This window comes from Bufo bufo, chromosome 8, assembly GCF_905171765.1.
Source record: "Bufo bufo chromosome 8, aBufBuf1.1, whole genome shotgun sequence".
NCBI lineage: Eukaryota > Metazoa > Chordata > Amphibia > Anura > Bufonidae > Bufo > Bufo bufo.
This window is the reverse complement of record NC_053396.1, coordinates 158,549,939-158,570,588: the sequence shown is the minus strand read 5'-3', so window position 1 is coordinate 158,570,588 and position 20,650 is coordinate 158,549,939. Positions and strand designations below refer to the sequence as shown.

General features: G+C 45.7%; 1 protein-coding gene and 1 long non-coding RNA gene across 2 annotated transcripts in view; one reads left to right on the top strand and one right to left on the bottom strand.

Annotated features, from left to right (window-relative positions):
• Positions 1-14,364, top strand: part of LOC120977857 (transmembrane 9 superfamily member 2-like) — a 122,320-nt gene extending 107,956 nt beyond the window's left edge. The window contains exon 17 of the mRNA XM_040406004.1: positions 13,590-14,364. Within this exon, the coding sequence (XP_040261938.1) occupies positions 13,590-13,735 (146 nt within the window). The 3' untranslated portion in view covers positions 13,736-14,364. The remainder of the gene's footprint in view (positions 1-13,589) is intronic.
• Positions 14,365-14,504: 140 nt separating this feature from the next.
• LOC120977858 lies at positions 14,505-16,593 on the bottom strand. The gene is made up of 2 exons (XR_005773981.1): positions 15,760-16,593; positions 14,505-15,696 (listed from the first exon to the last, which is right to left on the bottom strand). It is a non-coding gene; the product is annotated as an uncharacterized LOC120977858 (long non-coding RNA).
• Between the last annotated feature and the right edge of the window lie 4,057 nt (positions 16,594-20,650).

Sequence of the window (20,650 nt, the reverse complement as noted above, 5' to 3'; positions counted from 1 at the left end):
TAGTAAACCGAGGCTCTAGGTGCTGAATCAATGCCCTCATAGCACCTAGAGGCTCATTAGCATATTTTACAAGTGGTTTTTTTTTTTTTAGGAGAACGGCGGCAGGGACAAAAGTATTAAGCACACTGTTATGTACTGCTGACATTAGCACATCGCTAATGTCAGTCAGCTACATAACAGAATTTCTGATGATAGAAACCCTTTAAGGCAGGGAGGTCTGCCTCCTACGGACACTAAGCTAAAACTGATATGCTCTCTCCTGGTTGGAGGGGGTATAGCCTGCAGGGGAGGAGTTAACAGTTCTAGCCTAGTGTCGCCTCCTAGTGGCAGCAGCAAGCTTTACCCACGGTCCTGTGTCCCCCAATGATAACGAGAAATGTTTTTTGGAAGGCAGATTTCCCATATCATCACCATGACGGCCACAAGGAGATTGACCCATGACCTCTGTGGGGGCAGGAAACAGAGAAGAGGTTAAATTGCCCCCTCCCACCACCACACCTCAGTGTTCCTGTCCCCATTGTGGCCAGGGTCAGAGAAGAGTCTCCCTGCGGTCGGCAGGGAGATGAAGATAGGAAATCGTCTCCTTTGTTTTTTATTTTTATTTTTCTGCGTCTCCAGGAGGGTCCGAGGACGGTCTCCTGGTTACCTGAAGCTCATCGGAGCTCCCCCAGTCCGCCGGCGGCCACGTGCTTATGCTGGGCTGGAGGATATCGGGAGGACTCGTTCCGGCTGGTCTGGAGCCTGCTCCCGGGCCGCAATCTCCTCCTCCCCTGTGGGTCGGGCCGGTGCGGCCGGCGTGTGCGCACGCCGACGTCAGTGACGTCACTTCCGGGTTCGGTCATGTGACGCAACCCGGAAGTAAAGCGCAGGAGGCTGAGCAGTTTGAATAAAAGGCGGGACGGCCATAGGAACGCTGATCTGAGGTCTGTGAGTACTGCAATTGCTTTGCTTGAGAATATGTCAGGTCCTGAGATACAAACTGTTATGGAGCTTGATGCCCCCTCTCTGCCTCCTGTAAGTATCCCTCTGGGGGTCCGCTTTCTTATAGCACTGTATTTTTACTAGGCCAATTTCTGATGCCTCTATTCCATATCTATTTCAGGCTAAAGAGGCGCAAAAAAAGTTTAAAAAACCTCCTCGCTGCATCTCTTGTGCTAAAAGACTGCCTGATGGATATGGAAAGAAGCTGTGTAAAGCATGTATTTCTGATGTGGTCCAGCAGGAACAATCGTCCCTTATGGAGAATATCAGATCTGTGGTTCAGGAAGAAATCAGGGCCGCTAGAGTTGCTCAGTCTGATCCCCAGGACGAGCCCTCTCGCAAGCGTCCGCGTTCTAGGATCATTACCTCTGGATCCGAGGATGCCGATGATAAAGCCTCCACTTCCATGCAGTGGGAGGATGATCTCTCTCTCTCTGAAGGAGAAATATACGAAAATAATAACAAATTTTATTTTTCCTCAGAAGAGATGAGTGACTTATTAAAGGCAGTCAGAACAACAATGGGGATTAAAGAAACCCCTAGGTCCTTATCCATTCAGGACGAAATGTTCGGGGGACTCAAGGTGAAAAAATCCAAGGTCTTCCCCATAAACGAACACATTAGACAAATGATTCTGGAGGAATGGTCGGAACCAGAAAACGATTGGGGATTTCCAAAGAATTTAAAAATCGACTATTGTTCGACCCCTCTCAGTCTAAGTTGTTCGACGAGACCCCTAAAATAGATGTGCAGGTGGCGAAGGTTAACAAAAAAACTGCCCTGCCGTTTGAGGATGCCGCCCAATTGAAAGACGCTATGGAGCGGAAGGCAGATGCCCTTTTAAGGAAAGCTTGGGAGGCCTCCATGTTTAACATCAAGACCAACATCGCAGCAACGTCTGTCGCCAGGTCTATGTACATATGGTTAGGAGAGCTTGAGAACCACCTAAGCAGTAAGACCTCCAGGGAAGAAATCTTGCAGTCCATCCCGCTACTTAAATCAGCTACGGGGTTCCTGGCAGATGCATCGGCTGAGTCTATTAGATTCTGTGCTAAGGAGGCAGGGCTCTCCAATGCGGCTCGTCGGGCTTTGTGGATGAAATCTTGGTCGGGAGATAGAGTTTCTAAACAAAAGTTAATATCTATCCCCTTTTCAGGAGAATATGTATTCGGGCCGGTCCTAGACGAGATTCTTGAGAAAGCGGCCGACAAGAAGAAGGGATTCCCTGAGGAAAGGTCCTTTAGAAAGAACCAGTCCTTTCGGCCTTACGGTGGACAAAACAAGACTGTTAGAGGGAAAGGCAAGTCAGGTGGCTGGTCTTATCCCAAAGGGGGTAGAGGAAGAGGCTTCCTTCTCAAGCCCCAATCCAAATTCGAGGACAAACAATGACGCCATTGTAGGGGGGAGACTGAAGGATTTCCTGGGTCCATGGTCTCTAACATCAAGAAATCCTTGGGCCTTGGATATCATTCGGCAAGGTTACAGGATCGAATTCACCTCTCTCCCCCCTCCAAGATTCGTCGTCACAAAGATGCCTACCAGATTCTCCAACCTAAATATTTTCCAAGGAGTCCAGGACTTGGTGAAGAAGGGTGCAGTAATCCCAGTTCCCGCGTCTCAAAGAGGTCGAGGGTACTATTCAACCCTATTCTTAGTAAGGAAAAAGGAAGGAGACTTCCGGACCATCATAAACTTGAAACAACTGAACAAGTTTATTCTTTACAGGAAGTTCAAGATGGGAGTCTCTCAGATCCATAGTACCATTGATAAAGCTAGGGGCATTTATGTGCTCGGTCGACCTGAAGGACGCCTATCTGCACGTCCCCGTTCACCCAGATCACCAGAGGTTTCTAAGATTTGCTATCCTAGATCCTTCCAATCGGATTCGTCATTTCCAATTTTTTAGCACTACCCTTCGGGATTTCAGCCGCTCCAAGGCTTTTCACCAAGTTAGTGATAGAGATGATAGCCCCACTCAGACAGGAGGGGTTAAATATAGTGCCATATCTGGACGACTTTCTAATTATAGCAGACTCAAAAGAACTCCTGCTATCGGACTTGGAAATATTTCTGTCCCGCCTGTCTCAACTAGGATGGATAGTGAACGAATCCAAGTCAATGTTGGTTCCATCCGAGAAGGTGAGGTTCCTGGGAGTTACTCTAGACTCCGTAACTCAGTCAACCTTCCTTCCACAGAGCAAGATCCAGTCCCTGATAAACAAGGTGAGGCACTTCCAACGCCGGAAAGGATGTTCAGTGAGGGAAGCAATGAGCCTACTCGGCCTCCTAACCTCCTGTATACCTTCTGTCGAGTGGGCACAGGCTCACTGTCGAGTGATACAGAACTGGCTATTGTCCCACTGGAACAAGAAGGGCTCTCTGGACTCCAAGCTTCCAATTCCAGGATCAGTAAAGAGATCTCTCTCATGGTGGATGAAGGAGAAGAATCTTTCCCAGGGAGTCCCATGGATCAAATCGCCTTCAATTACCATCTTCACGGATGCCAGCCAATCCGGTTGGGGAGCAAAAATCGACAGAGCCTATTTCCAGGGAACGTGGAAGCATCTGATATCTGCCCAATCCTCAAATTTCAGGGAGCTGTATGCGGTAAGAGAAGCTCTACTCTCCGCCAGACAGTTGATAAGAAATCAGCATGTGAAAGTCCTATCGGACAATGTGACCGTGGTCTCCTACTTGAAACATCAGGGAGATACTCGATCAAGGAAACTCCAGAGTATCTCAGAGGAAATTTTCTCCTTTGCAGAGAAAGAACTAAAATCCATCTCAGCAATGCACCTGAAGGGGTCCCAGAATCTAGAAGCTGACTTTTTGAGCAGACAAGTGGTAGATCATACAGAGTGGGCACTGAATCCAGAGGTCTTCAATATGCTAACCCAGAGATGGGGGCTTCCTACAATAGACCTGTTCGCATCAAGGAGAAATACGAAAGTACAAACATTCTGCTCCCTAAATGCAGGAGATCATCCCTGGAGAATAGATGCCTTCTCCCTAAATTGGTGCTGGGATCTAGGGTATGCATTCCCTCCGTTGCCTCTCATCCCGAGGGTCATTCAGAAGATTCAGGAGGGGAGAACCACAGTAATATTGATCGCACCGTTCTGGCCGAAGAGAAGTTGGTTCGCTCCTCTATTAAAACTAGCAATAGACGAACCAGTGAGACTCCCACTCAGAGGGGACATCCTATACCAGGGTCCTTTGCTGCATCCTCATCCGGAGTTCCTGAAGCTCACGGCTTGGATCCTGAGGTCTCCCTCTTAAAGTCTCAGGGTCTGTCAGACAAAGTTATAGCCACCCTGAGATGTTCCAGAAAAAAAGTAACGTCTGCGATATACCTGAAGATCTGGAAAAGGTTCTGTTCATGGTCGGGTGAAGAGAATCCAAATTTTGTAGGGCCTAATATCCAGAAAATTCTGGAATTTCTACAGAAAGGTCTGGACATGGGCCTCTCTCCATCCACCTTAAAAGTTCCGATTTCGGCATTAAGCGCCTTCTTTGACGCCGACCTGGCAGACCATAGATGGGTCAAATGATTCATACGAGCTGCCCGCAGACTTAGACCCACGCTAAGATCCCGCAGCCCAACCTGGGACTTAAATTTAGTTCTCAACAACCTTATGTGTTCCCCATTTGAGCCATTGGAGAGTTGTTCAATTAAATTGCTTTCCTTCAAAACTGCTTTCCTTATAGCAATTACCTCCCGATCACAGGTCCTTAAGTCATGGACATCTGTACAGAGCAGGTTCTTAAGGGGGTTAATAGCTTTATACATTCCCCATGTAATAGCAATAATGGAGTATCTATTCTTACGGCTCTATGTTGTGCCATTCCTTTATTATTTCTACTAGAAGTTATTAATGAATTGCTATTAGCCTTCAGTAAGGGTACAGAGGGAGGTAACCAATTGGGGGGGTGTACCTGCAGAGACTCACTCTATCCAATCAGTGCTGCTATTTTCAGTCTGTGCAGTGACACGCCCCCAACTGGTTACTTCCCCTCTGTACCCTTACTGAAGGCTAATAGCAATTCATTTATAACTTCTAGTAGAAATAATAAGGGAATGACACAACATAGAGCCGTAAGAATAGATGCTCCAGAATTGTTAGTACATGGGGAATGCATGAAGCTATTAAAGCAGGCATGTCAGGAGTGGTGAGAGGTCCTCTTTAATCTTAGAGGGATCCAGTAATTAGTAGGCAGCAGTTGGGAGCTGGTGGAAATTACTTGCATACTTCCTGCACTGATCATTGAGATTTCTGCTGGAGGGGATTAGTAGCGATGCTGGCCACCACATTAAAGTGGAGAACGAATGCAAAATTTCTTTACTCTTCTATAGGACTTGGGGAGACAGCCAAGCAAGAGAAATATCCCTTTAAATAAGAGGTTTCATGATTCTTATGGCTCATTCACACAACCGTATTTATGTATCCATGGACTCATTCGTTTCAACGGGGCCACAAAAGATGCAGACAGTGCAACGTGTGTTGTGCATCTGTACTTCTTTTCCGCAGCCCCTCAAAAAAGACAGAGCATGTCCTATTCTTGTCTGCAATTGTGAACAATAATAGGGCTGGCCATGTGTGTTCCGCAAAATGCAGTGCGCACGCAGATGGTATGCCTGTTTTGTTAATCCGCAATTTGCAGACCACAAAACACAGTCACCTGAATGAGCCCTATCTCTGCGGGCTGTAGAAGTACATGCTTAGCCAGCACAGGACGTGCTTCAGATTGAGTATATGATAACATCAGAGTTAGTTTTACTTCCACAGTCTTCCCAGGTGCCCAGCATCTACTTACCCCCTTAACAGCTCTCCCTGATGCCGGGCATGATCTTTCCATTCCTTCCATAGCTTTCCTGGATGCCGGGCATCTCCCATTCCTTCCACAGCTCTCCTGGATGCCGGGTATCTCCCCATTCCTTCCACAGCTCTCCTGGATGCCGGGCATCTCCCCATTCCTTCCACAGCTCTCCTGGATGCCGGGCATCTCCCCATTCCTTCCACGGCTCTCCTGGATGCCGGGCATCTCCCCATTCCTTCCACAGATCTCCTGGATGCCGGGCATCTCCCATTCCTTCCACAGCTCTCCTAGATGCCGGGCATCTCCCCATTCCTTCCACCGCTCTCCTAGATGCCGGGCATCTCCCCATTCCTTCCACCGCTCTCCTAGATGCCGGGCATCTCCCCATTTCTTCCACCGCTCTCCTAGATGCCGGGCATCTCCCCATTCCTTCCACCGCTCTCCTAGATGCAGGGCATCTCCCATTCCTTCAACAGCTCCCCTGGATGCCGGGCATCTCCCCATTCCTTCCACAGCTCTCCTGAATGCCGGGCATCTCTCCATGCCTTCCACAGATCTCCTGGATGCCGGGCATCTCCCCATTCCTTCCACAGCTCTCCATGCCTTCCACAGCTCTCCTGGATGCCGGGCATCTCCCCATTCCTTCCACAGCTCTCCTGAATGCCGGGCATCTCTCCATTCCTTCCAAAGCTCTCCTGGCTATTGGTGACAGTCAAATCAATAGGAACAGCGAAGTTGTTATAAACTGTGAAAGTATACTTTTAAGAATATTTCTGCCACAGTTATCTAAATATAAAATGATTCGTGCAGGGGGAATTTTTTTTTATGTATTCTTTTGCCTTTTCTGTTTCGCTGGGCGCCTGTCATTGACACCAGTGGGAAGATTTCCTTTTTTCATACCCACCATCATCCACTCTGTTTATACAGCAAGGTGTTTAGCTAAAAGCAAGCCCGCTGGTGAAATAGCTTCAGTTGCTGTGACTACTGGTTCTTATTCGGAAGCACAGTAAATATTTGCATACGAAGCCAATTTTGTCTCTGTAGCTGCCTGTAAAACAATTGCCGCCCGTCTTCTGGAGCACAAGCACATTTCACGGGGAAAAAATGTAAATTAATTAATTACAATCTGCTCCGAAAATGCAGCGAGGCAGTTGTCTGCACGTGTGTGTTTTCACTTGCCTAATGTATGTTTAGACAGATCCAACCTTAAGCTCTGCTAATTTACTGCTCACTCTGCCAGCGTCTCAAACTGAGTGGGAAACATTTACAGAATTTCCCTTTTTATTACCGCAAATGTGGGTAGATTACCGCTTTTGCAGGTTTTTACTGAAACGCTGCACTTAAAGAATTTTCCTTTTAGCTTTTTAAGGCTGAGTATATATTGCCGTGCTTGTGTGGAGAATGAAAGAATGGAACTTTCAGCTTGAAACTTAAGAAGAAGAATTTAGTTTTTCCGGTTTGTTTTCTATCAAGGACATTTGGTCTTTTCTTTTGTCCTTTTCCATTTTAGATTCCTCTCATTCCATTTTTAAACAGTATGTTCAAGATCTTACAGTAGACATGCACTGCTGTTATCTTGTATGTGCCGATCACCGAACCGCTCGTTCATCAAGTGAAATGATCATTAGTGCAGGCACCTAAATTATGGTTTCTGGCCAGCAGATCGTACAGTCTACACGGCGATCTGCGGCCCAGAAACAATGCAGCTGTATGAGGACGTGTGACTGCTGCATGTAAATGCAGCTCTTCACCTCCACTTAACGAGCTGCTGACTCTTGGGAAGGAACGCCTCCTTCTCGACCATCAGCTGCTCCTCAACCCGTCTAAATGCACCTTTGGACTTGGTGTGTGGCTATTCCTCTTATTCCTCCTGGAAATGAGTGAATTGGTAGCTACAAGTTACCATTCAATAAGATGTGTCCCTACACACTCTTGCACATATCCGAATGTGTCCGAAAGACTAAATCACCATGGAAATGTTATATTCTCCTCGTGTTTGAATAGATTTCCTGGCAATACACTCGTTTCCTCCCTTGATGTTAATTGGCTTCTAAAAATTGGCCCTATTGGGATCAGGGTCTTGAGTGGTGACCAGCTCTATACAGCGCTTATGAATGTGTTGGCACTATGTAAATAGCAGGAAATAATTTGTGTGTACATTTACATGATGAATAACAGAGGAGCAGCACAACACAGTGGTTGGAGAAAAGATGCTCAGCGTTATTTCACGGAGAATATAGTTAGTTACTGAAACAGACATGACTGACGGGTCCTCCCTTTACTGAAGCTTTAAATTGAGGTGTGACTACAATAAGACACAGTCACTGTCACTCACAGCTTTTTATTGCTTCACCGCATTTGCAATAAAAAAAAATGAAGCAGTAATTTTTTCTCTAACATTGTTGATTAAAAATACCTTATTGTTTTATGTCCACATCACCCCTGCATATCTGTGTTTCTCCACGGTTCCAAAAAAACACTGTGGGGCAGATTTATTATAGACCAGTGTACACCGCCGAGCTATGATAATCAGGCGCATATGCCTCATCGTAAATGAGTAGCGGCATCTGGCAGTCCATGCTGATATTCACATAAGCCCTTGGCTAGTGTAGATTTGTGTTTCTGTCACGGAAGGTGTACAGGAAACAAGACAATGCAAAAGAATCTATGACTCACTGGATCCAAAACTAAGGAACAAAAGGGAGACCCCTGCATGAGACCTGGCACTCTCCCTGACTGCTCAGCCTATGCGAACACCCCAAAGGTGGATGATCGCATATCCCCGTACTTAGACTATATAATACCTGAACACCCTACAATAGTGAGGGGACACGACCACCGGCTCCCTACACTAGACACGGAGGGAGTCAGGGTCATCTGGGATCCAGCAAACAGAAAATCACAAATGAATGTACAGCACTTATCTTGTAGAAGACTGGGAAATAGGAATGCACACACACTCCAGGAAGTTGTATAAGCCGCACACTAATGCATTATGGGGAGGAATTTAAAGGGATGCAATCAGTCCAACTACATGACAGCTGAGAGAGACTAACGAGATGAGGAACTGAAAACCAAAACAAAGGAAACTCAAGGAGGAGGTTCTGAAAGGCTTCTGTCAGAGCTTCTCAGCTGTCTGGTTGTGACAGTACCCCTCCCTCTACGAGTGGACTCCGGACACTCAGAGCCCACCTTCTCAGGATGGGACCTATGGAAAGCCCTGATGAGACGAGTGGCCTTAATGTCCGTCACTGGGACCCACATCCTCTCCTCAGGACCATAACCCTCCCAATGAACGAGGTACTGGAGAGAACCGCGGACAAGACGAGAATCCACAATCCTAGAGACCTGAAATTCAAGATTCCCATCAACCATAATCGGAGGAGGAGGCAAAGGCGAGGGTACAATGGGTTTAACATAAGGTTTCAATAAGGACTTATGAAAAACATTATGGATCTTCCAAGTCTGAGGAAGATCAAGACGGTAGGCAACAGGATTGATGACAGACAGGATCTTGTAAGGCCCAATAAACCTAGGACCCAACTTCCAGGAGGGAACCTTCAATTTGATATTCTTGGTAGACAACCACACCAGATCACCAACATTCAGGTCCGGACCAGGCACACGTCTCTTATCTGCCACACGCTTATATCTCTCACTCATGCTTTTTAGATTATCCTGAATCTTTTGCCAAATAGATGACAAAGACGAGGAGAATCTGTCCTCATCAGGTAAACCAGAAGACCACTCTCCCGAGAAAGTCCCAAACTGCGGATGAAACCCATATGCACCAAAAAATGGTGACTTATCAGAGGACTCCTGACGACGGTTATTTAAAGCTAACTCAGCAAGGGACAAAAAAGAACACCAATCCTCCTGATTCTCCGCCACAAAACAGCGCAGATATGTCTCCAGATTCTGATTGACGCGCTCTGTCTGGCCATTCGACTGCGGGTGGAAAGCAGAAGAGAATGACAACCGAACCCCCAAGCTAGAACAGAAAGCCTTCCAGAATCTGGAAACAAACTGCATGCCCCTATCAGAGACTATGTCTGAAGGAATACCATGCAATTTGACAATGTGATCAATAAATGCCTGCGCCAGCGTCTTAGCATTGGGCAAACCAGGAAAAGGGATGAAATGCACCATTTTGCTAAAACGGTCCACCACCACCAGAATCACAGTCTTCCCCGAGGAACGAGGCAGGTCCGTTATGAAGTCCATGGACAGATGTGTCCAAGGACGGGAAGGAATGGGTAAGGGAAGGAGAGGACCTGATGGCCGTGAATGAGGGACTTTGGCACGAGCGCAAGTCTCGCAGGCTGCCACAAAACCCTCAACCGACTTACGAAGTGCAGGCCACCAGAATCTCCGAGCGATGAGATCCAGTGTGGCTCTTGCCCCCAGGTGCCCAGCAAGGACCGTATCGTGGTGTTCCTTAAAAATCTTGTGTCTTAAAGAGAGAGGCACAAACAACCTCCCAGGAGGACAAAGATCAGGAGCCTCCGACTGGGCTGCCTGCACCTCTGCCTCCAATTCAGGAAAAAGAGCAGAGACCACCACACCTTCAGCCAAAATGGGACCCGGGTCTTCAAAATTCCCACCTCCCGGAAAACAACGTGACAGGGCATCTGCCTTCACATTCTTAACCCCAGGGCGGAACGTGACAGCAAAATTAAACCTTGAAAAGAACAAAGACCATCTGGCCTGTCTCGGGTTCAGACGCTTGGCTGACTCCAAGTAGGCCAGATTTTTATGGTCAGTAAACACTGTGATAGGGTGTCTGGCTCCCTCTAGCCAATGGCGCCATTCCTCAAAAGCCAACTTGATGGCCAACAATTCCCTATCTCCCACATCGTAATTTCTCTCTGCGGAGGAGAGTTTCTTCGAGAAAAAGGCACACGGTCGCCATTTGGCAGGAGAGGAACCCTGAGACAAGTCCGCACCCACACCACCTGCAGAAGCAGATGTCGTGAGGCAATTCTCTCTGCAAAAGTCACTCCAACCATTTATTTGCCTCGCTTGCCAATCAGTGGTGGGGTTATGTTTAGTGAGCCAGGGTAGCCCCAACACTAGAGGAGTAGGCAACCCGTTTAGGACGAAACATGACACATCCTCAACATGAGTATCACTCACAATCAAACGGATATTGTGAACTATGCCCTTTAACGATTTCTGAGAAAGTGGAGCGGAATCAATAGCAAAAACAGGAATATCCTTTCCCAAAGTGCATACCTGGAAACCATGAGTTATTGCAAATTGATTATCAATGAGATTGACAGCTGCTCCACTATCCACAAAAATCTCACAAAAAATGCTCTTGCTCTCTAGCGCCACCCTAGCAGGCAGGACAAAACGGGAACTACAAGCAAACGGAAAACCTTCAATTTCCACCTCAACCCTGCCAATAGTAACAGACGGAACATTTTTAAAAGATTTTTTTCCTTTTTGTTTCTTTATTACTCCCAGAAAACTGCCTGAATCTCCTAGAGGGACAAACATTTGCCAATTGATTTATACCTCCACAACAAAAACAAACCCTCCCATGCGGGCTGAATCTTCTATTGTCAGAGGCAATTAACCCCAGCTGCATGGGCTCCTGCTCAGAAGGGGCTGACAGCGACTGAGACCCCTGCGCACAGAATGAGACCGCTGCACTGTCCCGGGACTGAGTATGACAGGAAGGAGAGATCTCTCCTCTCTCTCTAAGATGCCTGTCAATACGAAAGGCCTGAGACATAGCAGAGTCCAAGGAGATAGGCCTCTCATGAAAGGCAAATGCATCTTTCAATCCCTCTGAAAGACCATGGCAAAATTGACTTCGGAGTGCAGCATCATTCCAACCAGTATCAGCTGCCCATCTCCGAAATTCTGAGCAGTATATCTCTGCGGATTGTTTACCCTGGCATAACAGACGTAGTCTAGACTCAGCCAGAGAAATACGATCCGGATCATAATATATCTGACCCAGGACTGAGCGTTACCCCTGAGCAGCGATATAATGATCCCCACCCTCCGTTCCTCATCACCAGAGGAATGGGGAAGAAGGCGAAAATGGAGTTTGCAAGCCTCTCTAAAACGCACAAAATTCTCACTACCCCCGGAGAACGTATCCGGGAGCGAGATCTTAGGCTCAGAACAAACTCCATGAACGCAAGCTGAACCGGTCACTTGAAATGGAGAAAAAGTCTTACGGAGATCAGCTACCTCCAATGAAAGACCCTGGAAGCGTTCAGCCAAAAGTGAAACCGGATCCATGCTTGAGACGGTTTTGGCGGCTTATAATGTCACGGAAGGTGTACAGGAAACAAGACAATGCAAAAGAATCTATGACTCACTGGATCCAAAACTAAGGAACAAAAGGGAGACCCCTGCATGAGACCTGGCACTCTCCCTGACTGCTCAGCCTATGCGAACACCCCAAAGGTGGATAATCGCATATCCCCGTACCTCGACTATATAATGCCTGAACACCCTACAATAGTGAGGGGACATGACCACCGGCTCCCTACACTAGACACGGAGGGAGTCAGGGTCATCTGGGATCCAGCAAACAGAAAATCACAAATGAATGTACAGCACTTATCTTGTAGAAGACTGGGAAATAGGAACAGCATGCACACACACTCCAGGAAGTTGTATAAGCCGCACACTAATGCATTATGGGGAGGAATTTTAAGGGATGCAATCAGTCCAACTACATGACAGCTGAGAGAGACTAACGAGATGAGGAACTGAAAACCAAAACAAAGAAAACTCAAGGAGGAGGTTCTGAAAGGCTTCTGTCAGAGCTTCTCAGCTGTCTGGTTGTGACAGTTTCTTCACATCAGAAAACAGGAATAAAAGATAAATGTGGTGGCGCTACTGGTCCTGCCCTGCCTCCTTCTCTGGAAAGTTGCAAAAGGGGCGAAGAAGCACAAAAAAAATATTTTGCGCAAATGTTGAAAGTCACAAAAATGCCGTTTGCTAATTTTTAACGCTAGAAAACTGGTTTAATTTAATGATAAATCTTCCCTGTGTGGCCCAGATTTACTGATCCTGTAGATGTTGTAAGGTTAGACCAGCTATCTAGACCCACCCCAGAGTTATCATAGGGGCTCAGGCCGGATGGTAAATGTGGTGCAGGCATAGACACTTTTCTCAAACGCTGTACCAACTAACAGTTGGCTTACTTTGAGACATATTTATGCCAGAATTGTGGTGCAATTTGAGTGCAAAGTGGCACATATAGGATCAAACTCCATTTCCACTAAGCCCTGTCTCTTATAAAGCGTGTCAGGTGGGAGAAAATGGAGACCAACACTTTTCTAGACAGATTTTTTGTCACACACACACGTTAGAAAAATCTGGGCCTATGTAGTCTATTCCTATTATAATCTTTATTTCTTTAGCGCCACCACATTCCACAGCGCTTTACAATTCAGAAGGTGCAAGTACAAATCAAAATAGACATTGCAGGATTACAGGCTAATATACAAATGAGATGAAGAGTGAGGGTCCTACTCGCAAGAGCTTGCAATCTAGAAGGAAATAGGAGGTGATGCACAAGGTCAAATAGTTTCAAATGGTCCAGCCATATTCATGTGTCACTTCATTTTCATCCCTTTGCTTGCTTAACATAGAAGAGAGACAAATAGCTGGGAGTAAGGCATTAACTGTAGGATCTGACTACACAAGGGGTTTGTTTGTAGTCTGTAACCATGGACACATTGTAGTTTTTTGCAGTTTGCAATGGTCATTGTTTGTTGTAATGATTGGAAATAACAGAAATGTATTTTCTCCCTTTCTAGGCACCAATGGTTTTTTTGCATGCTACTGGTTTGTCAGGAAGATGTACAGCAAGGTAGAGGCTGTGAAGATTTGCAATGAATTTGATGCAGTCACAACGGATGACTCCATGAATGAGAAGACTGTACCGTTCAAAGACTTGGAATAGCAGCATATTGTGGGATGGCACCGTGTAGAGACTTACTGTAGATGGGCTCTAGGGGGACTTTACAGTGTTCTGTCATGTGTTTTAATCACCATTTGTAGTAAATACCCAAGTGTGAACCGCAGAATGTCACTGACCAGTAATAAGTCATAGCTGACCATGACGTTGTTTGATATCCCACAATGCTTTTAAGGCAGTCTATAATTTTTGCTCATGTTCCTTCCAGACATTCTAATATGTCAGGATTATTTGTAGAAAGCATCTTTATGTTCTCCTCATACTGTGAGTTTGGGGAAATGTTTTTTAACATAAGATCTGTTCATTTTATTTTTGTTATTTAAACCTATTCTATCAAGTAGCTGCTGAGCATTTTTAATGTTAGTTTTTTATTGTATTGGTCAGAAAGCGTCTTCCCTGTATGTACTTGAAATGGTGAATCTTCCAAGAAGCTCTGGTGGAAAGCAAGGTACTGGGACCTTGAGTTTTCTAGTTATGACAAACCAGAACATGTAGCATGTATTTTCCAATCTGCTGCCCATGTCATGTCTTATGCAACTAAAACGAAGACCACAAAGCTTTCTAAACTGCCCTATGAAAGTACAACCTGACTTTTGTCTTGGCGATTTGACATGCCAAGTTGTAAATCGCCTTTTTTTCAATGGGGGTCAACCTACCCCACATCATAGAGACCTTCCACTTGACTGGTTGCCCACCACGGATCGAAATGATGCAAAGCAGCTCTTGGATATCGTGTCATTTACCTCAAAAGCCACCATTCAATGTTACATGGCTGAGTGTGATGATGTCAAATATCATTTCCATGGATTGTCTGGTGTCTGACCACTAAGATAGATGCACCTCCCTTTCTTTTAGTGATTGGAAAGATAACGATAACACAGTACAACCATAACTGGAGAGCATAGCCACTATACTTGGAATGGAGCTATGCTTTTGGCTGTGTTGAAAATTAGTATTATATTGCAGACTGATCATATGTTTCAGTCACTCCATTTGCAGCCAGAGCTGCATCAAAATGTTGCTTTCCGGGTCAACTTGAAACAGAGGTGACAGATTTCCCTTTGCATATTCAGTGACAGATAGGGCAGTGCAATTGATGAGCCAAACCCTTGACTCCAGACTATAGTAAAAGCACTAGACATCTCTTTTTTCCCATTGTTCACGCAAAACTGCTCCATATCCTGCAAGTTAGATGAGCTGTGTCCAAGTCTTCAAGTCATGACAGATTCTCAATTGGATTGTGGTCTAGGCTTTGACAAGGCCAGTCCAAGACATTTGCCTAGAAGGTGAACCTCTACCCTAAATCGCTGGCAGACTGAAACAAGTCTTCTTCATGAATTGTCCTGTATTTACTGTAATCCATATTTCCTTCAGTCCAGTTTTCCAGTCCCTGCAGATGAAAAGCATTCCCATAGCATGATATTATGATAAACTACCTTGGGGTTACAGGAACTGTTAGGTTTACACCACACACAGCATTTCCCATGATGGCCAATTGAAAGTTCATTTTTAGTCTCATCTAACCAGAGGCCCTTCTTGTATGTGTTTGGGGAGTCTGCTACATGTGGTTTGTTCCAGGGTATCTGCAATTTTCTTATGATTTGTAATGTTATATTCTGTTTCTGCTTTGTACTCCAGAGAATGAGTATGGTTGGCAGGAACAGGGCTCACCACCCTTTTCCACCCCTCTTGGTGGGAGTGGGCTGGTCCTGCTTCCTGCTGGGAGGGGGAGTTCGAGTCCAGATAGAGAGGAGATAGGAAGCACATGCTAAAGCACCTTCTCCGAGAGATTGTAACCAGTTCTCCTGTGAGACCTTTACTACAGGAAGAGTCAAGAACACTGCTTTTAAAGAACTTCAGTGTGCCTAGACAGCAGAGTGATCAGCAGAACCACAGGTTTAAAGACCCTGCTGAAGGTGAGGGACTATAGTTCAGACACCCATCACCTAGAACTGTTTCAGGACAGTCTAACACCAGGCCTGTATCCCCCTATGGACACCTATATCCACAAGTGCCATTTAATTGCCATGTTACCAGCCACCATACCTCATCACCTGGTGATAGAAACTGCACTTTGTACCTACTACTGCTGAATGTACTACAAGTTATATTTTGCACTAAGTAAAGAGAGACTGTTATCCTTTTACTTCTGGCCTGATTCTTCAAACTACCTTTCCGCTGCACCGATCCTCAGGGAGCAATGACCCGAGGGAGTACACTGACACATCTCATCAGAGCCACTACCACTCCTAATCTCTGGACCGGCTCCTCAGGTGCTCGCTGCATTTGGTGGCCTCCAAACATGTTTTCTTTTGCTTTTCAGTTTCCCATGGCATTTCTTAAAATGCATGTATACTCCATGCAAGCATACATGAATGCATAGTCTTCCAGTTGCCCTGGTATCAATTGAACAAACATACTCTCGTGCCATACGTCCATGGGCTGCAGTATGGAAGTGCCGTTTCCTTGTGCTGTTACTGGGTACCTGCAATTTTTCACAGGCACTGAACAGCATATGGAAAGGTCCAGGACATGTGCACATACAGAGGATTCTGCTGCTTGTATCTATGCATCTCTCGTACGTGTCCAGTTGCTGTTCAGCATCTGCACAGAATCATAGTTACCAAGGAACACAGAAGTTCTGCAGACTCAGTGGCCTTTCAGAACAGATGTATTTATACTCTTATCATGTGACATTGCACATAGGGGGTTGTAATACCACAAAACAGGAAAAATACAGGGGTGAATACTTTGACTAAACACTGTACATATTATATGAAGAATGAGTCTGCATAATGCATAACAGGCTCTGTACTCTCTGTAGGACATCCAACAAAAAATGGTCTATTAGAAGACTGGAAGATGCATAATAATAATAGGGATTACTGTCCCATGCTATTTATTCCAAATTCTTGAAGTGATCAGAGCTCTGGATTTGGGGATCAGTGAGTAAAAATATTCTGAATGTGTTCAGTCAATCTCATTTGAAACTCAATTCATATATTAATTCTTACAAGTGTCCACAATGTAACTACGTCATTGGTGCAGTGTAGAGATGAGCGAATTTCCACTTATGAAATTCGTTCACGCTTCCTTAACTGGTGAAAGATGAATTGCGTTATGGATTCCGTTACCATGGACCATAACGCAATTCTATGACTGAATGCCTGTAGAGGCATTCCGTCATGATAGAAGTCTATGGGCTGCATAACGGATCCGTCCCGTTTCCGTTATGTAGGGGAGTCCTCTCCTGCATAACGGAAACGGGATGTATCCGTTTTGCAGCCCATAGACTTCTTTTATGACGGAATGAATAAAGGAATTCCTCTAAAGGCATTCCATTATAGAATTGTGTTATGGTCCGTGGTAACTGAATCCATAACGCAATTCACTTTTTACCACCAAACGAAGTGTGAACGAATTTCATAAGGGGAAATTTGCTCATCTCAATAGAAAAATTACCTATTGTTTAAATCATGTTTTTATGTTTAACATTTTTTTTATGTTATTTTTAATTTTCCTTTTCAATATCTATATTTAAACAAAAACCATAAATTCCTGCAGTTTTCGCACTGGCCACTAAGCCTAATAGACGCCACTTTAGATCCCTTTACTGCAGTTATCTGCTTATCTGTCATTCTAATCCTGCCTGTAATGATATCACCTCTGTGTATAGATAAGACTGGATCCACCATTCACAATAGGTGATTGGCAGAGCTAATATCTTCTTTCCTTGTACAATGATCTCTGCACAGATAACAGAGCATGCCTCGAAAACTCTCCTATAGAACTGAATAGGGTCCCCTCCAGACCATTGTGTCTATGGACCATGAGGCTGCCCCATACTCTAAATGCTTTCTAAATGCTGTTAGAACAGCTCAGGTAAGATGGCCGCCTCCATAATAATACTGAGTGCAGAATAAGGACATCATGTCATAAAAAAAATAAAACTTGTCCCTCAAAAAATAAGCCCTCAAATAGCGATGTGAATAAAATTATCGCTAGTTCATGTTCTCTAGGGGAACTATTAAAAAGTGTAAAAAATAAATAAAAAAGTTTTCAAAAATATAAAAACTCAAATCCCCCATTTCCCTAGAATAATTCTTACGCATCAACTTGTCTCAAAATGCCTTTACTATTAAACTATAAAAATATTTATCTCATATGGCAAAGTCAAAATGGCCAATTTTTTGTTTTTTGGTTGCATCATGTCCCACAAAAGATTTTAACAAAAAGTGTTAAAAAATTCACACATACTCCAAGATGGTATCAATAAAGACTACAGATCGTCCTGCAAAAAACGAGCCCCCACACAGCTCTGTAGACTTTAAAAAAAGAACTTATATCGAGGTCTCAACAAAGTGATGCGAAGAAAGATGATACGGCGTTCACTTTCTCACATCGCCAACGGTCATGTGGCATTGAGGGGACAGTCATGTGATCAGAGAGGAGGGGCTGCAGGACATTTAGCTCTTCATTTATTAAAACTAACAGAAAAACTTAGTTGCCCATAGCAACCAATCAGAGCTCCCTTTTTTATTTCTTAGGGTGGGTTCACATCACGTTTTATGCCTTTGACGTATACGTTAGAAAAAAAATAAAAAACAAAAACACAGCACACCACGTTCTTGTATCCTGCAGAGTCTGGTAAAAAAAAAAACAACTTTTTTTATTTTATACAATGGAACCGTATGGCATACGTTTTTTGTAAATGTTAAACTGAGATTTTTGTATAACTTACCAGTAAAATCTCTTTCTCGCTCTTCATTGGGGGACACAGGAACCGTGGGTATAGCTATGTCCTCTAGGAGGCGTTGACACTAGTAAAAGCTGTTAGCCCCTCCCACGGCAGCTATACCCCCTCCAGCCTGGAGAGAGAGCTTCAGTTTGTGTACAAGCAGTAGGAGAGGCAAGTTAACCAACGAAAAAACATGGAACACCAACAAAATGGGGTTCTAACCAGCACTGCCGCAACTATGGTCGAACAACAATACTGGATGGGTGCTGTGTCCCCCAATGAAGAGCGAGAAAGAGATTTTACTGGTAAGTTATACAAGAATCTCCTTTTCTCGCCCATATTCATTGGGGGACACAGGAACCGTGGGACGTCCAAAAGCAGTCCACAGGGAGGGAAAACCACAGACCCATGGAAGCAAGCATCCCTGCAGGCATTTAAGAAACTGCCGCCTGAAAGACCATGCGGCCCAAGGCAGCGTCCGCCGAGGCATAAGTATGCACCTGGTAAAATTTTGTGAATGTGTGTAAGGAGGACCAAGTAGCCGCCTTACACAGCTGTACAGCCGAAGCTCAATTCCTCCGAGCCCAAGATGCGCCCACCGCTCTGGTGGAGTGAGCCATGACACCTAAAGGCGGAACCCTGCCCCGGGCTCGGTAAGCCTCCGCAATTGCAGCCCGAATCCAACGTGCGATTGCCACCTTCGAGGCCGCCAATCCCTTGCGAGGACCCTCCGGAATGACAAAAAGCGGGGCCGTACTGCGGAAGGGACCGGAGGCTGCTAAATAGATCTTCAGAGCTCTGACAACATCCAAATGGTGAAACTCCTTTTCCTTAGGGTGTAAAGGAAAGGGACACAGTGAGGGAAGGACAATTTCCTCGTTAAAATGGAATGCAGTGATCACCTTCGGACGAAAGGAAGGGACGGGCCGGAGAACCACTCTGTCCCTATGAATAACCAGGAAGGGTTTTGTCACGGCCATAGTCAAGGTCGTGACTCCTGTCACCGCATGCAGTTGCCTGCGGTCTTGGTGTTGTTGTCAATCACAGGTGAGGGCTATAGTATGTTGCCTCACCTGTGGTTGCCGCTGGCAACATTGTGTATGTGGCAGCAGAGCAGCCTGAGCGGTGGTAGGCAGCTTGCTGCAGTAGGCATGTGGTTGCACCTGGCAACCTCTCTTTATAGGTGTACCTTTTATCGGTGTGCACGGGATGTTATATGTGTTGTGTGCACTTCCCCCTTAAGTTGTTGTTTTCCCTTCCCTGGTGTTGGAAGGGTTAACTTCCTTCCTAGTGTGTGTGTGCACTGGGTGTGTCTGACTGTTGGTGTGGCTACTTGGCCCTATAAAGCCTCAGTGGAAGGCAGTAGTCAGAGAGGGTGCTTCAGCCATGCTTGCTGGAGACATCCTCCTGCTTATTTACCATCTGCCAGTGAGGGCCTCCCTGGTTGTCATAAACGTTATGTCTGGTGTTAGTTTATGGTTTATCTGTTATTGCAGCATATGGTTTACTGGGTTCCCGTGTGATGTCTGTTGTGTGCTGTGTCCTTTATGTTGGTTGTGGATAGCAGCACTTGCACATGGGTTCCAGGTTGTGTGTCTGGGTAAGTGTGGAACTAGTCTCACTTACCTGTCATTGCCATATGTCTGTTTATGTTTCCCCTTTCTATGTATCTTGGTCAGTGAGACTCCTGTTCCTCCGTGTCTAGGAGGAACGGGTCGTCTTACCCTGCTCCAAGTCCAGGGCCACCCTGAGGGCGAGCAGGAATATCAGGTTCCGGAGTATGAGCCCTCCTACCTTCAGGGTTGGCTCATACGAATAGGAGACAGGGTCAGAGTTAGGGATGTGTAGGAGGTGACCAGCTCCCTAATTCTCTGTCCTGGCCTTGCAGCGACTCCATCTGCTGATACCGCACGGCTGAGGGTTTTCCCCATCCTCAGCCGTGACAGGTTTTCTGCAAGAGAGCACCGCCAATTCTGACACCCGTCTGATGGAAGTGATAGCGACCAGAAAAACTACCTTCCAGGACAGGAGTCGGAGAGAAATCCCTTGCAAGGGCTCAAGGGGGGAAGCCTGGAGCGCTGAGAGGACTAAATTCAGATCCCAATGCGGTAAAAGGAGGACGGTACGGAGGAACCGTACGTGCCACTCCCTGAAGAAAAGTC